Below are 16,888 nucleotides of genomic sequence, written 5' to 3'. Positions count from 1 at the left end.
AAGTTATTTCCTTTTGTACAGTGTCACTGAATTGTCAAGGCGGTGATGGCATTTTATTTTAGTAGAACTGCACAAAATTTGCTTAAAAGAAGAGGAAAGGTCAGGAATGGCTCAGTTTTTCAGAAAAAAACTATGTATGCCTTCCTGACATCAGCCGCTATTGCTTTATTTATTCCTTCAAACAGGTGGTTAGAAACAGTCTTGCTACCTTTTCCCTTTAAGAAATTGGAATGCTTATATTTGTGAGTCTATGCTTCAACTAGTGCAACTTTTATAGTAATCACACTTTCAATATCTATGCAAATAGGGATGCTCGATTTTAGTGGAACTACACAAAAAGTCCAACTGGTTCAACATTAGGAGCATGTTTTTTTCCAAACCTTTATATCCAATTGGTGGCACTATGAGCTATTCATTACGAGGGTACATGGTTTGCTACTATCTTGCTACTTTTTTGTACTGTCATTAGATAGTAATACTAGTGGTTTGCATGTGAATTTATTGGCAGGGTGGACCTACATTGGAGGTGCAGGACAGGATTCAATGATTGGATGCTCAATTTCGGTTGTATCGATTTCACCTCTTCCATCACTGCGAACATGGATATCCTTGGTCTGATAAAGAATAGGCGCTATATTTCTGCTCTGAACCATCAAATCAATTCAGTATGAAATTGTCCAGGGCAAAACATAACTGTATCAGATTGTCCAGTGCAGAACATGACAGATGCTAAGCGGAAGAGACATGTTTAAACCGAAAATACATGGTGTGGTATATGTTTACTAGCTGCTTGATATTTGTGCAAACAGAGATGTCTGCCCGTTGCTATTTGGCAAACAAACAAAGTGTCCTCAATTTTGGTTGAACTGCACAAGAGAATAGTATAGTCACTGCATGCAGTGCCATTTGAAAATAGACACAAAGATTGGATAGTCACTTCATGGACTGCAAAAAAGTAGTAATGTACTATTTACTGGTCAACACTAGGTGCTTCATTGCTTTGGTCTGATTATACAATGGGCATCATTTTTCCTAAGTTAAAGTTTGTATTCTGAAAATAGTCTCGCGGTGTGATCGAGAGAAGACCAAATCATATTGCAGTGGATGTTCCTCCATCATGTGTGGTTCATTCTCATGGTTCCAGCTGTTGGTGAAACCACTTACGTTTGTAAGAGGAATTGTAGACTTCACAAACAAATTTGTCTTTCAGTCTGTACTGAATGTTGGCCAAGAGAAGCATCCATGTTAGTAGGAAGAACATATGTTTTTTCTGGATCTTTGCTTTTGGAGCTACATATTTGTATATGATCTGTGAATCATTGAGATGCATTAACATGTTGATCTTATGTATGGGAATCGTACTAGTTAGTTTTAGTTGCGACGCAAGATCCAAAGTGGCTGATCTTTGCTTTTGGAGCTACATATTTGTATATGATCTGTGAATCATTGAGATGCATTAACAGTTACTTATTTCTGTTCGCTCGGTGTTTACAGGTTACTGATCGATCACTAGCTAGCCTACAAATGTGCTCCTGGCAGTTTTATTTGCGACGCAAGATGTGAAGTGGCACTTTTTTGAATAAAAATACCTACCTCTGAAGAAACTGACAAGCTACACTATCGATCCTACACGGATAAAAATGCCTATCTCTGAAGAAACTGGCAAGCTACACTATCGATCCTACACTGATAAATAGCGGATCACACACGTACTACCTCCTTTCCGGTTTGCAAGGCTCAATTCAAGAAATGACCTACTCGATCCTACACGAATAAATAGCGGATCACGCACGTACTAGTACCTCCTTTCCGGTTTGCAGGGCTTAATTCAAACCTCTCACCAACCAAGGTACTCCCTCTGTCTGGGTTTATTAGTCCCGTGAGCAAAGCAGCAAGACCAAGGCATGGCAATAATTAACGGCATGCAGAAGTTTAAGCCTAATTAATTCCAGCAATTTAAGTAGCTGCATGCATGCTCTCGGCTGCAACTCATTGCATGCTGCTTCGCGTACTGCCTGCGAGCGATTCTGAGTGCATGCATGCAGCCGGCCATAATTAAGGAAGCTAACTGATGCGAAAAAAGATACGCTTTAATTGTTGCGGGCTTTTTAAATCCGTGGAATCATTATTGGCAACGAGGGAGATGATTCGAGTGCACTCGTTTGACCGCCATGCCGGCGTGCGACCCAGACGGGACGGGACGACACAGTCATAATTTCAGTTTCTCTAATTTTCCACGGCAAGCTGGCGCGCTAAGCCATTATGCATTGAATTCCAATGACCGTCGCGCTACCTTCCCCCTATAAGTACTGTTTCCTGGCCTTCTCCGGTGCCACCGTGACCCAACTCGCCATATCCTCATAAGCCTCCACCGGCCCGACATCGCTCGCCACGTCCGCCATGCCCCCGCCCGTCCGTGGTAGGCGACGCCGGAGGCGGTCACCGCCGGAACTAGTGTTCGGTTTTTCACCGGAAGGCAGACGGAGGGAGGAGGCATTCTATCTGTCTTTAGATGGCAATGCGGAGATCGAGGAGTTGTTGGAGCGTGACCGCATGGCGGAGGAGTAGGAGTTGTTGGAGCGCAACCGCCTGGCGGAGGAGCAGCGTACCGCTGATTTGCGCCGCCAGTGAGACATGGAGCAGCAGCGCACCAACACTCTGAGTCGTGAGCAGAGCGCCCGCAACTGGGCCGACTACGTAGAGGCTGGCGCCCGGAAAATAGCCCTGGAGGTTGTCGGGCACGCACGCGTTCACATCGCCGATTTTTACTACCAGCTCGTCAAGTGGGTTTCCCGCTTGGAAGCCGAAGCTTCGGTGGACCACGCCGGCATGGAAAGGGCCAACACGCGCGAGCAACGCGCCCTATCGCACCTCTTGTAAGTCCGAGGTGAGGCGCGGGACGCCGGTGCCGGCGTTTAGCGTGTACCACAGATGGCGGCCGGGATCGTCTAGTTAGTTAAGAGTAAGTTAGTACTTGTACGCTACTAGAGTATTAGTGGGAGTAGATAGTTAACTTGGCTATGATGGTTGTCAACGTAGAAGTTCAGTACTCTATATGTGGATCAGACCTGTTACTTTGCTCTGAATGTTGAACTTTCCGTTTGAACGTATGGAATGGGCTGTTATTTTTTTAAATGGGTTGTATTTGTCCTCCAAGGGTTTAGAGGCTGACTTGTGGGCCTAGCAAGTTGACACGTACACAATCAGGAGATGATTGTACGTGGAGAGGATGACAGCAGGGACCCACCAAGGTCATGGCAGTACGCAAGAAAGTGTCTCCTTATTTCAAGCCAATAAAAAAATGGCTCCTCCTAGTGGATTTCTGACATCTGGGTCCCATGCCATTGTCAACGTAGTCAATAAATGAGAGAATTGCACAACGAGCGGCTGACACCAGGGACCCAGCAGCTCGCCCGGTTATTTTTGTTTTGGGTCAATTTGATAAATGGCACTCCAAATTTGGTGTATCCGAGAAATGCCACTGCAATTTCCAAACTTTAAAAAATGCCATTTCATGCCATTTCTAGTGGCATTTTTCGAAGTCTGGAGTGGCGTTTTTCAAAGTTTGCAAACTGCAGTGGCGTTTTTCAAAGTTTGCAAAAATTGCAGTTGCATTTTTCAAAGTTTGGAAATTGCAGTGGCATTTTTATGAATCGCCATAATTGGAGTGGCATTTATCTAATTTGTTTTTGAGACGGAAATAGGGTGTCAACTGGGCTGTGCGGGACACTCTGGCATGTCTAGACAACCTTTTCTTTTATGTTTACCACATACCAGCCCAGTACTTTTTTTCTTTCTGAAAATGGCTAGCCCAATTTTTTGTGATTTGTCAAGTAAGTCGCTTTATCAGGCCTGTTGGGCTGCAAATCTTTCAAGACGAGGAGAGCTTCATTCGGTTGGCCGAGAAAATGGTCTATCAGTAATGAGAAATGTGTTGTACATTTTTAAAACACATCAAACCGACAATTAGTTTCAAATATCTTTTTATTTATTTCGAGATTTTAAATTGCATTGATTTTTATGTGTGGACAATTTATTGGATTTTATATTGTTATACATTTATTTTTAAAATTAGTCTAAATGTGACTCGAAATTTCAGGATTAAAAACAGTTCAGACCGCACCGACATATGCAAAATTTTGTATAATTTTTTAACCATGGCCACAATATGGGTTGTAATGCTAACAAAAAGAATATGGGCTCCAAAAAAACCCTGTAAGAATTAGCAAATGAGCTGTAAATTATTTGAAATAATGGCAGATGGGTTGTATGTTGTTTTCCACAGATTTAAGGCTTTCCACAGATGGCCTATATACTGTTGGATGTCCATCCAACGGTCGTCCTGCTTCTTCAATCTCTGTTCTTCCTGCTCCAGCCGCTCAAACAAGTGTCGGCGGGACTGCCTGCTCCCTCCTCCCCGCGGCCGGCTATGCTGCCGCGCAGGCCTCACTGCCCCACCGTACTCTTATCACTGGCCTAGCCATCTCTCTACTCACCCACAGTCCCACACCTGTTGTTATTCTCCGGCGACGGCAGATGAACCAGTAAACCCTCATACAGTCGTACTCCCCTCCACGTGGGAAACAACTGCCGAGTCTTCCCTGCCTCCCTGTCATTCACTTCCTAGGCCTCGCCGTCGTCCACCGCCCTGGTGCTCTCGGCATGACGTGGTCAACATGGTCAACGACCAACATGCATCTAAAGTGGACTGTACGTGGAGACGCTGACAGCTGGGTCCACGGCCGCACGCAAGGAAATGCCTCCTTATTATGCGCAAAATAATGATTCCTCCACCTGACATCTGGGACCCACCGAAAGGGCCTCTGTATTTCACGAAAAAAACATTACCGCCGCTGACAGCTCGGACCCACCAGCTATATCTTCGCACGCAAGGAAGTGCCTCCTTATTATGCACAAAAAAATGAATACTCCCCCTGCTAGTTGGAACCCAGTATAGTGGGCCTACTAAGTTGATGGGGACGAAGGGCTTTGTCAACTTAGTCAATATGCACGATTCTAGCTCGACTGACCATACGATGTCCATCCAACAGCCGTAGTGCTTCTTCAACCTCTGGTCTTCTTGCTCCAGCCGCCCAAAGCAGCGCCGGTCGTGCTGCCTGCTCCTGCCTCTCGTGGCTGGTTGTGCTAGCGTGGAGGCCTCACCACCCCCATACTACTCCCACCGCTGGCCAGGCCATCCCTCCACTCCACTCACCCACACCCCCTGTTATTCTGCGGCGACGGCAGCGCAGCCGAACCAGTGAACCCTCGTACTCCTCTCCGCGTGGGCATCCACTGCCGCGTCTTCCCCAGCTCCGCGTCGTCCCCTTCCTAGGCCTCGTCGTCATCCACCGCCGTGGTGCTCTCGGTGCGGCGTGGTCAATGTGGTCAATGACCGAATTCCATCAGAAGAATACTGTACGTGGAGAGGCTGATAGCTGGGTCCATGGTAGCCGCAAGGAAGTGCCTCCTTATTACGCGGAAAATAATTATTCTTCCACCTGATAGCAGGGACCCACCGGACGGGCCACCAGTATTTCGCGAAAAAAACGTTTGCCCCTGACTGCTGGGACCCACTCGACCGACCACCGTATTTCGCGAAAAAAACGTTCCCCCTGTTGTCATCTCGGACCCACCAGAAGTGCCTCCTTATTACGAACAAAAAATGAATACCCCCTGCTAGCTGGGACCCACCTTGGTGGGAGGCTCACTTGTGGGCCTACTAAGTTGACGGGGACGGAGGGCTTTGTCAACTTAGTCAATATAAACAATTCTAGCTCCAGTGACCGTACGATGTCCATCCAACGGCCATAGTGCTTCTTCAACCTCTAGTCTTCTTGCTCTAGCCGCCCAAAGCAGTGCCGGTCGTGCCGCATGCTCCTGCCTTCCATGGCCGGATGTGCTGCCGGAAGGCCTCACCGCCCCCTACTATTCCCACCGCTGGCCAAGCCCTGCCGCGACGGCGGCCTCACACCGCAGCCGAACCAGTGAACCCTCGTACTCCTCTCCGCGCGGGCTTCCACTGTCGCGTCTTCCCCGGCTCCCCGTCGTCCCCTTCCTAGGCCTCGTCGTCGTCCACCGCCCTGGTGCTCTCGGCGCGGCATGGTCAACATGGTCAAGGAACGACTTCCATCGAACGTGGACTATACATGGAGAGGCTGACAGTTGGGTCCATGGCCATAGCAAGGAAGTGCCTCCTTATTACGCGAAAATAATTATTCCTCCACCTGACAGCGGGGACCCACAGGACGGGCCACCGTATTTCGTGAAAAAAAACGTTTCCCCCTGACTGCTGGGACCCACCAGCTACATCTTTGCACGCAAGGAAGTGTGTCCGGGCAAAAAAACGATTCGCCCCCCTGACTGCTGGGACCCACCAGCTACATCTTCGCACGCAAGGAAGTGCCTGACAGTCAGGACCCACCTGGTCGAAGCGTTCGTAGCGTTGTCATTCTGGTCGCGAACGTGTACGTACATATATACTGGTCAATGTAGAGGCGCGCACGTGTCGTAGTAGAGGCGCGCACGTGTCGTAGTAGAGGCGCGCACGTGTCGTAGTAGAGGCACGCACATAGCATGTACATGTACGTACAGCGGCCAGGGTGCAAGAAAGAAAATACAGCCACGTACGTACATACGGGCAGGGTCTCGAATGCCTACTCGCACATACGTACATGGCTGGGTCGGAACAGAGAAACAGTGTCGTCATCGTGTTCATGGGGAGCCAACCGGCTGGGTCGGAACGGAATGCATGGTCGTGTTCATCGGGAGGGCTTGGACGGAAAGGCGATGAAAACGAGGCCTAGCGTATCGCAGAACGGAGGAAACAAACCTCCTACGTTTGGAACGGGGTCCTATTGATCAGGAGGGGTGTGGCGTACCGCAAAATGGAGGAAACGGACCTCCTACGGTCGAAACGGGGGTCCTGTTGATCGGGAGGGGTGTGGCGTACCGCAAAACAAAGGAAACGGACCTCCTATTGTCGAAACAGGGGTCCTATTGATCGGGAGGGGTGTGGCGTACCGCAAAACGGACGAAACGGACCTCCTACGGTCGAAACGGGGGTCCTGTTGATCGGGAGGGGTGTGACGTACTGCAAAACGGACGAAACGGACTTGTGTTGGAGCGCTACGGCCGGAACGGGGGTCTTGTTCATCGGGAGGGGTGTGGCGTACCGCAAAACGGGACTCCACGAGATATTGTTCATCTCCATCGTCAACCTCCTCCAGCCTCCACGGGCTACCGTCGACCTCCTCCAGCCTCCACGGGCTCCTGTTCATCCAGCCTCCACCGCGCGCTACTCCACCGGCTACTGTTCAACCACCCCTCCATGGGCACCCTCCACCATCTATTGTTCATCCAGCCCTCCACCACACCACGGGGTCCTGTTCAACCACCCCTCCACGGGCACCCCTCCACCGTCTACTGTTCATCTAGCCCTCCACACCACGGGGTCCTATTCATCCAGAGGCAACGCCACCGCTCACTGTTCATCCAACCCCCCCCCCCCCCCCCGCAATGCTCACTGTTCATCCAATTGATCGGCTTCAGTTAACAGCAGTAGCGAAGGAATCGCTCAATCGGGTTCAGTTAACAGCCATCGATCGACCGCTCGGGTTCAGTAACGCGTAGCCTGTAGTGCAATCGCGCGGGTTCAGTTAGAGCCCAACGCCTCGCTCGGGTTCAGTTAGAGCCAATGCCTCGCACACACGCGTGTACGTGTACGAGAGAAACGCGCATCGCTCGGCCCCCGACCACCCACCGTAACCGGGAACTCCCCGAAATTTTCCTCGCCCTCGCTTCTACCACGGTTTTTTCGTCATGGACGGCCCAAAGAATGTCATGCAGCTGCCTCTCTGGCCCGCCCGGGACGAAAAGTCCATTTTCTGTCATGATTTTTTCTCATAGAAGTAGGAGCCCACCACATCTATGATGATACCGGGTTTTGTCACAATTATCGTCATAGAAGTGTCATATGTATGACAGAAAAAAAATAGTTTGGCCCAAAATGTCACGGATGTGTCTTTTTTTTGTAGTGTCACCCGGTGATTCTCATGAAGATGCTCAGGAGCTACAAGTTTATCATTCTCCATTCCTCATTTTCTTCCCTAGTGGACTAAATGCATGCTTTTGGTGTTGACCATATCCCTTTCCTTGTTTCAAATGCTTTCTCATGCCAGTGCACCTCTTAATCATTCAACTCTCGCTTTCCATTTGTTCCGCAGTGTTGAAGATATCTCGGAAGATTCGTGCTTCTATTCTAGATACGTTCAAACTGTTTTGAGGTTGTTACATCATTTAAGCCATTTAATTCAACTAGTGTAATCTCTCTTTCAAGCAATCTTTTCCGATGGTGTTTCTTTTGAGTGGGCCCTAACCCACAGGTTTTTCCCCGGGATCTTACCCGACTCTTTTCATTTTTCCGGAGTTATTCTCAAATTCTTTTCAAAGTGTGACGTAAGAATGGATTCCGTCAGTCATATGCCTTCTCCAAGATTGCTTTCAAATTCTTTTCACCGTTGGTTCCACATTTTTGTTCTTCATTCCGGAGTGCCGCAACAATTCATGGTGGTGTATCTCATCATCATTCTCATATTTTGAAGACCGAAGACGAGTTCCTCTTGAGTCCTTCCCCGTTCTTAAAATGATTCATGATTCAAGCTTCATGCCATCTCTCAAATTGTTTTTCGTCCTGAGGGATTATTTTCATACCCATCCGAAGCATTTCAATAGTGTTTTGTTTTGTTTTACGGAGGTTATCATTTTAGAATTCTTCATTCTCAATGTTCAGCTCTTGTTCTCAAATTCTTCCGGTGCATCATTCAAGTATTCTCTACGCTTCTCGTGATCCCTTCGTTCTCTTGTTTCTAATTTTTTTTCAAGTATCTTTGTTCATTTTCTAATTATTCCCACAACTTCGTTCTCTTTTCTGCGTTTATTTTCAATTCTTGCGGTGGTTCATTGAACATTCCTCTTCCTATATTATCATATCATTTCACTCGTTCTTTCCAAAATCCTACCGGTGATTCGTTGAATACTTTCTCAAGATTGTGCGAGAACTCTCTTTAGTTCTTTGCAATGAGAATAAGTAGTATGCTAAATCCATTGCTTCTCATCAATTTAATTTGATGAAGGATAAGCATAACATAATTTCTTATTCTTGCTTTCCTCGAGGTTATTAATTTCTTCTTCTGGAGTTTGTTCATGATGAGTAAACTCTCGGTTCGAAGTGCTCCATCATTATTTTTCTGGAGTTCTAAGTTTCGCATTATCTCATCACGAAGCTCCATCTAAATCATTTCAGGGCTTTATCTTGTTCTTTCAGTTTTCCTTTCGTTTCGATCATGTTATTATATATTTGGAGGCCTTCGATAGTTTATTCATGGTGGTTCATTAAGGATTTAATTCATTCTCGAAGTGTTCATCAAGATTCTTGTTGGAGGAGCTCAAGTATTCTTCTTCTTTCATTTCGAAGTGCAATTCATTCTCCGTTATCTTTTGAAGTGGAGTTTTGCATCTCTTTGTTCCTCTCAACTAATTAATCATTTGGCAGTGGCAAATTTTCACCTCAAGTTTTGAGATGTTTTCCATAAGCCCATAACAAGCTTATTCTTTTCATTGTTAATTTTTCTAACAACTCCGTTTAGCCCTTCTTCATAAGAATGTTCAAGTTCAATTGTGAGAGATGTTGGTTTTCTCTTCTCCGTTCTTTTGATTCCATTCTTCATTTGTTCCAGAGGCATTGTGTTGTGGCTCTCATCAAGTATCATGCCATCTTGTCATCTTCATGTTAAATTCCTTCCATTTTCAGTCGGAGTGTTGTCTCAATTATTTCGTTCCTATTCCTTCTCTATCTTGTTTTAACCGGAGTGGTTTCAATGTCTATCTTGTCACTTAAGCTCTTGGTTCTCGTTGTATTCCTTGTTCCTCTTGTCCAATGGACTGTTTGTAATTTCGTTCATCTTTGTCATGTCATTTCTTCAAGCTTAGCAACATCTCAAGGTTCATGGTTTCACTCCCTTGCCGTAGAAGCAACTTAGTTTATCTCTTCTCTTCCTCTTCCGTTTGTCCTCCCTAGATCTCGGCCAAATCTCTTGTAAGTGGAGGAGAGTTGCAACGACCCGAGACCGATGCTCCAGAAGCCTTCTAATTATTTCGTTGTAGTCGTGTGATTTATTTGGCTTGTTGCATTTCATCATGGCATCATGTGCATTGCATCTGCATGTTTTCACAAAACTTGTAGTTGTTCATAGTTGCCGCTTCTCTCTTTGTCTCCGTTTCCCTTTTGTCAGACCACTCGTCTTTGTTGACCATTCTTAGCCCAACCACACACTTGCATGCGATTGCCTTGCTCCTTTGCACAGTGCACGGATCCCTCGCAACCTAGTCCGAAACTACCCCCAAACCCGAACTGGCATGTCGTTACCGATGGGTCCGAATTATCCCCAAACATCCCTAAAACATCTTCGGTTCATTGTTTGGACTTCCTAACCTATTTATCCAGGACCGTCTGATTAAGATCGGAGGGACCAAATGCACCAAACCTAAATCCACATGTTATATAAACAGATGAAACCCTAGGCGTGTCCCATCCATCCACCGAATCCCTCAGCCCATGGTGAGCCACTGATATGCCCCCCTTTGTGTTGTTGGGCCAGCCAGATGTGGCCCATATCATGTTTTCTCCCAGTTCTGCGAATTTAGACATTATCCAGAGAACGTTAGTTCTACAGAAAAACTCTCTAACTTCATGCATATAATAACTCATGAACCGTGCATCGGAATTAAACAAACGATACATGTAAAATGCTTAGAATTTCATCTAGTTTCACTATAACGAACTTTTATCCATGTTTAAAATGTTTAAACTTGTTGTTTGACTAAATTTTGCATAAATGACATGTTAAAATGGTTTATTTCATAACTAAATAACCGTTGCTCCGAATTAAATAAACTTTATATGTAAATGGTCTATAAAAATGCATAGATTGACATGGTGCATTTTATTTTCCTATTTAACAACAATAAAATTATGTGATAGGCAGAACAGTACCAAATCCAAAATATGCATATGGGGATTTTCCGGAATTGTTGTTCGTTGTTTCCGGCCTCATTTAAAATGCCTATATATTGTAGTTATTTATGCTTCACCTCTTGCCATGTTAACCAACATTTAATACTGATGAGTAGCATAAACGAGAGTGAACTAAATAATTGTTGTGAAGTTTCGTCAATATGCAACTCGTTGCATATTGAGCTCCACTTAATTTGTAGTATTGTTTGTTGCACTTGCCATGCCATGAATCATTAAACCGGACATGCATCATACTTGGTTGCGCATCAAGCCATGTTTATGATTGTTGGTTTACCATGTTGTTTTCTTCTTTCCTGTGTTGCTTATTCTCGATAGTTCCGATAATGTTGCGATTGTGAGGATCCGTTCGACTATGTCTGTTTGTCTTCTTCATGGATTCGGTCTTCTTCCTAGCGGGATTTCAGGCAAGATGACTGTTACCCTGGATACCACTACTATCTTTGCTTTGCTAGTTGTCTCGATGATATCGCTTGTTGCGCCACCCATCACTTGTTTATCAAGCCTCCCAAATTGCCATGATAAGGCTCTAACCTTTTCCATCATCCCAGCAAACCGTTGTTTGGCTATGTTACCGCTTGCTTAGCCCCTCTTATAGCGTTGCTAGTTGCAGGTGCAGTGCAGGTTGTTCCATGTTGGGACATGATCATGGGATGTCACAATATATCTTATTTAATTAATGCATCTATATACTTGGTAAAGGGTGGAAGGCTCAGCCTTTTGTGTGGTGTTTTGTTCCACTCTTGCCACCCTAGTTTCTGTCATACCGGTGTTATGTTCCTTAATTTTGCGTTCCTAACACGGTCGGGGTTTATGGGCCCCCCTTGACAGTTCGCTTTGAATAAAACTCTTCCAGCAATACCCAACTTTGGTTTTACTATTTGCCTAATAATAACTAAAACTTGCATAAGGACCGACTAGCACCCGAGGACTCTTAATCTACAACCCGGGCCAGTGCTCCTCATGAGTGTTGGTCCAAACTAGAGCCACTTGCGGCGCCACCTGGGGCAACTCGGGTTTTTGGCTGCCGTACGTTGTTTTCATCCGCCGTGTCCTGAGAACGAGATACGTGACTCCTATTGGGATCTTCGACACGTCGGGAGGTCTTGTTGGACTTGTTTTACCATTGTCGAAATGTCTTGTGAACCGGGATTCTGAGCTTGATTGGGTTGTCCCGGAATGGAGGTTTTTCCTCCGCGGATCGTGAGAGTTTGTGATGGACTAAGTTGGGACACCCTTGCAGGGTTTAATCTTTTCAAGAGTCATGCCCGAGGTTAAGTTGCAGATGAGAATTTTTAATATCCGGTTGTGGAGAACTTGACACCAGATCCGAGTTAAAATACACCAACCGCGTGCATAACCGTGATCGTCTCTTTTCGAGTTGAGTTCGAGAAGAGAACACGGTGGGGTTATGTTTGAGTCATAAGTAGTTCAGGATCACTTCTTGATCATTACTAGTTTGCGGCCGTTATGCATAGTTTCTCTTCTTATTCTTGTACTCGTAAATTAGCCACCATACATTGTTTAGTGCTTGCTGCAACCTCACCACTTATCAATTCTGCACCCTTTAAGCATTGCTAGTCTTGATACCCATGGTAATGAGATTGTTGAGTCATCATGGCTCACAGATTACTACATCAACAGTTGCAGGTACAGGTAATGCGATGACCTGACGTGAGAGCGATAAATGTTTGCTTTTGGAGTTCTTCTTCTGCTTCTTCTTCGATCAAGGGATAGGTTCCGGGTCAGGAGCCTAGGATTAGCGGGGTGGATGTCGTTCTTCTTTTTTGGTTGATTTCATCCGTGGCCGGATCCTGCTTTTCTGTATGTCGCTATGTATTGATGTACTGTTGTATTTATGTTGTAGCTTGTGACGAGTGTAAGCCTTTATCTTGTATTCTCATCTATTCAATATATGGTATGTTGTAATGATATCCACCTTGCTATGCTCTTAAAATATGGTTGTGCCCCAATCATGAGTTAATCATATGATTGGGATAGAATCGCATCTTGGGCGCTACAGCAATGCGTCCATCGCCTTACCGACAGATGGATGAAGCTCCACCACCTTCATCACATGCACTAGAAGGGCATCAAGGACCGCGTTGATTAGCATAATTCTACCGCCAACCAGGGAGGTATATGTTTTCCCTGGCATGGGGGCTTGACTGCTTGATCTTCTCGCACAATAGAGGGGGGGCAAGGTATGTTTGGAGGATGCCTTTGATGTTAACCCGAGGATCTGACCAACTTCATCGAGCACGCCATCATGACATGCATGAGGATCAAAGTTACTCCATTCCAATACGAAAGTGTTGTATATACATTCTGTTCACACACGATCGGTGCATGATATGATTAGAAGCCACACATATTTAAAAAACGAGGCAATCCAATAGTCTGCCAGTTTTTTTGGCGGCTTAAAAAATAAGCTGCTTCTTCTGTAAGCCGTCGCTCTAGTTCATTGCGGCTTCCGAACAAGTTATGGGATAACTAATTTATAAGCCTCATCAAATTTAGAAAACGGCTTTTTTTAAGCCCGGGGAAGGCAGCTTATTTCTTCAGCCGTCCAAAAGAACTGGCCCTGAGTGACTTCTCCTGTGTGAATGCATCGTGTGCATCGCAGTTCTCTTCCAATAAGGCGTGCACGTATGTTAATGTTTAGCTTTGATCATCATTTAGACTAGCAATACATGAATTATGTGACTTCAAAATTATACCATAAAAACTTTTGTCTCACATAACCCACGTTTTATTTGTTAAACTGATGGTCAGACACGATTTCAAAATGTATGTGTGCCTTATTCACCAAAATAAAGGGAGTGATGTTTAAGCCGGTGGCGAAGGCAAACTTGCCGCGGAGCTTGAGACACCGAGGCAGCTAAATCGGCACGCACAATGGTGAGCGTGTCAAAGTTTGATTTTCCTATGAATTTCTGGCACCAAAGAAATGTTGAAGAAAAACCTATAAAGTGGCAGGCAGCTAAAAAAAAGTACTAAATCCAAAGTTGATGGGCCGAATGGGTCTGGCCCAGAGGAACCAATAACCTGGGCAGTTTCCAGACGCCTCCGTCCGTCCCAATTCGTCCGTCCGTCCATTCGTCGAAAGGGATTAGCCCCGGCTCCACGCCAGCGCGCACCGGCACCGCCGATCCAGCCGCGCCGCTGCCGCTGCCGCCGGCGCCCTCGACCGGAGGCCTCGGAAGGAGAGCAGCCGCGCCAGGAGGGAGAAGATCCAGGCGCGCCCCGGCGTAATCCTGCCGTGCAAGGCTCTTCCTGCCGAGACGAATCGTGCGTACCTGCGCCGCGCCGGCGAACCATGTCGTCGTCCGCGCTGAGGGCCGCGGGGCAGAGGGCGGGGGCGGCCGCCCGGAAGCAGGCGCTCACCCTGACGGAGGCCGCGGCGGCCAGGGTGCGCCACCTCCTCGACCTCAGGCAGCGGCCCTACCTGCGCCTTGGCGTCAAGGCGCGCGGCTGCAACGGCCTGTCCTACACGCTGAATTACGCCGGTATGCTAGCTTCGAATTTCCGGCGTATTAGTTTCATGTTGAAATTTTCTGTTGCTAGCAGTTCGGTATTTTAGAGGGATGAAGCTACCATCCCCTGCATCTTGCAAAATTTTGTTCAGATAACCCTGCGATGTTACAGAAGCTACCATCCCCTGCATCTTGCAAAATTTTGTTCAGATAACCCTGCGATGTTACAGCGATATACACAGCAATCCTAGTAATTAACTGGCCTGATAATTCAATTCTCGCATGCCATATCGCTGTACAGGTTGCACAGGGGGGGGGGGGGGAGTGAACATATCATAGGTTAAACTGGTATATATTGCATGTTGTATTGCCCGGTGTTGCTGTTCCAGCGCGTGAGTTTCACGTTAATTAGTTTAGCATTTCAGAGGCATGAAGCTACCATGCTGTGCATCTTGCAAAAGTATTATGCAGAAACTCTTCAATGTTACAGCAATATACGCACCAAACCTAGTGAATTAAATGGCCAGATAATCTGTCTAACCCTAGTGAATTGAATGGCCACATAATCTGGCCAAAACTAGTGAATTAAATGGCCAGATAACCTCACCAAACTTAGTGAATTAATTTGTCAGGTAATCAATCTCTCCATGTCCTTGGTATACCATTTCTTTGAGACTGTTGTATAAGTAGAAGAGGAGGGAAAGTGAACATACGCATTCATAAATTACAACGTGAAATCATTGTTACTCCCTCCATCCCAAAATAAGTGACTCAACTTTGTACTAACTTTGTACGGAGGGAGTATGAGTATAATTGGTTTGGTGTCAAAAATTGGCAATGCCAATGTTTGGCATTGTGTCAAATATTGGCTGCAACTTGATTGGTTACCGAGTTGTTTTGCCTATCTCACATAAAGTTGCCAATATTTGGCAAGCCTAGGTATTACCAATATTTGGCAAGCCAACATTTGGCTAGCCCAATACTGGTAGCAAATCAATCATGCTCTATATTGCTTAGCCCTGCCCCCATCCTCCAACATCTAATATGCAGGGTTCCATGCTGTATATTTCGTTTGCTAAAATATTTGTTATGTTTAGAGCGAGGCCATGATGTTTAGTATTCTGAACAATTTGTTTGATATGTAGTCCGTGCTGTTCAACTCCTATCATGTTTAGTTTTCTTAGTAACATCTGGTTGAACAATTTCTCCGATTATTAGTTCGTCGATCTAATGATTTTGCCCGACCTGTGTCATAAAAAGCCTTGCCCTTGTGTACAATTATACAGCCTTGGTCAGATGTTGGTACATATTAGTGAGCCGTGCCCAGCGTGGCACACATTTAATTTTTGTTAGTAAATATATCAATCTATTGAGCTTAATTTCCCAAACCAAGAATGAATATCAACCGTAGCATTGGTCGGATATTCGTACAAATTAATGGGGTACTATTTCTGTCCATTGATAGATCAAACTTTTGAGCCTAATTTATTTTGTTGAAGAACTTTTGTGCCTAATTTAACAAATCAAGAATAGATATCGACTGTAGCATCATCTTATCATTGTGCAGATTGAACTAGCTTCCACATTTTCTTTCGTCTGTTTTCTGCTGTCCGTGCTAAAGTTAATCTCTCCTTGTTCAGAAGAAAAAGGGAAGTTTGATGAGCTTGTTGAAGAGAAAGGTGTAAAAGTACTGATTGACCCCAAGGCCCTGATGCATGTGATCGGCACCAAGATGGACTTCGTTGACGATCCACTGAGGTGACCTTCTCTAGTTTCTGTGCAGAAAATTCTTGTTTTCGACCTCCATTGCCTTACCTCTAGTTCATTATTGATGGTACCTTGTGTTGCAGGTCAGAGTTTGTGTTCATCAACCCGAACTCGAAAGGGGAGTGTGGATGCGGTGAATCTTTCATGACTACGGGCAGCAAAGGATCTACGTCATGATGCGTCCTGCGATGATGTAAATAGAGCGAAGCATGTGCAGTGGTGGCTCTAGTTACTGATATAATTTTGTCTTGGAAAGCAACGGCCATTGTAAGCTTGCTGCGTTTGCATCCACGTAGTGAACACTGCAGCGGATTTACTCACGTGATGGATGAACCAGTTTGTTGCCGGTACTCTTACATTCATCTTGGCCCTGTGTTGTTGTTACGTTCACTAATTCTTGTCTGGGAACATATCGAGTGCACGATAGTCAAAATAAACATAGAAAGCATTCTTCTGATACAAAGCCGTCTGGTGTTTTTCCCGGTGGAAATAAAGGATGTATCTATGGCATTTATCTTCGTTAAAAGTAAATATGGAGCTCTTGCTTGTTTGA

At 45.7% G+C, this 16,888-nt stretch overlaps 1 protein-coding gene across 1 annotated transcript; it reads left to right on the top strand.

The window, feature by feature from the left end:
* Nucleotides 1-14,153: 14,153 nt before the first annotated feature.
* On the top strand, nt 14,154-16,725 carry LOC123090915 (iron-sulfur assembly protein IscA-like 1, mitochondrial). Its single transcript, XM_044512267.1, has 3 exons — nt 14,154-14,601; nt 16,209-16,326; nt 16,419-16,725. The coding sequence occupies exons 1-3, from the start codon at nt 14,412-14,414 to the stop codon at nt 16,510-16,512; spliced, it is 402 nt and encodes a 133-aa protein (XP_044368202.1). The 5' UTR covers nt 14,154-14,411; the 3' UTR covers nt 16,513-16,725.
* Nucleotides 16,726-16,888: the final 163 nt, after the last annotated feature.

The sequence above is a fragment of the Triticum aestivum genome, chromosome 4B (assembly GCF_018294505.1).
Source record: "Triticum aestivum cultivar Chinese Spring chromosome 4B, IWGSC CS RefSeq v2.1, whole genome shotgun sequence".
Lineage (NCBI taxonomy): Eukaryota > Viridiplantae > Streptophyta > Magnoliopsida > Poales > Poaceae > Triticum > Triticum aestivum.
Note: the sequence above shows the minus strand (reverse complement) of the source record. Positions and strands in the feature narration are given on the sequence as shown.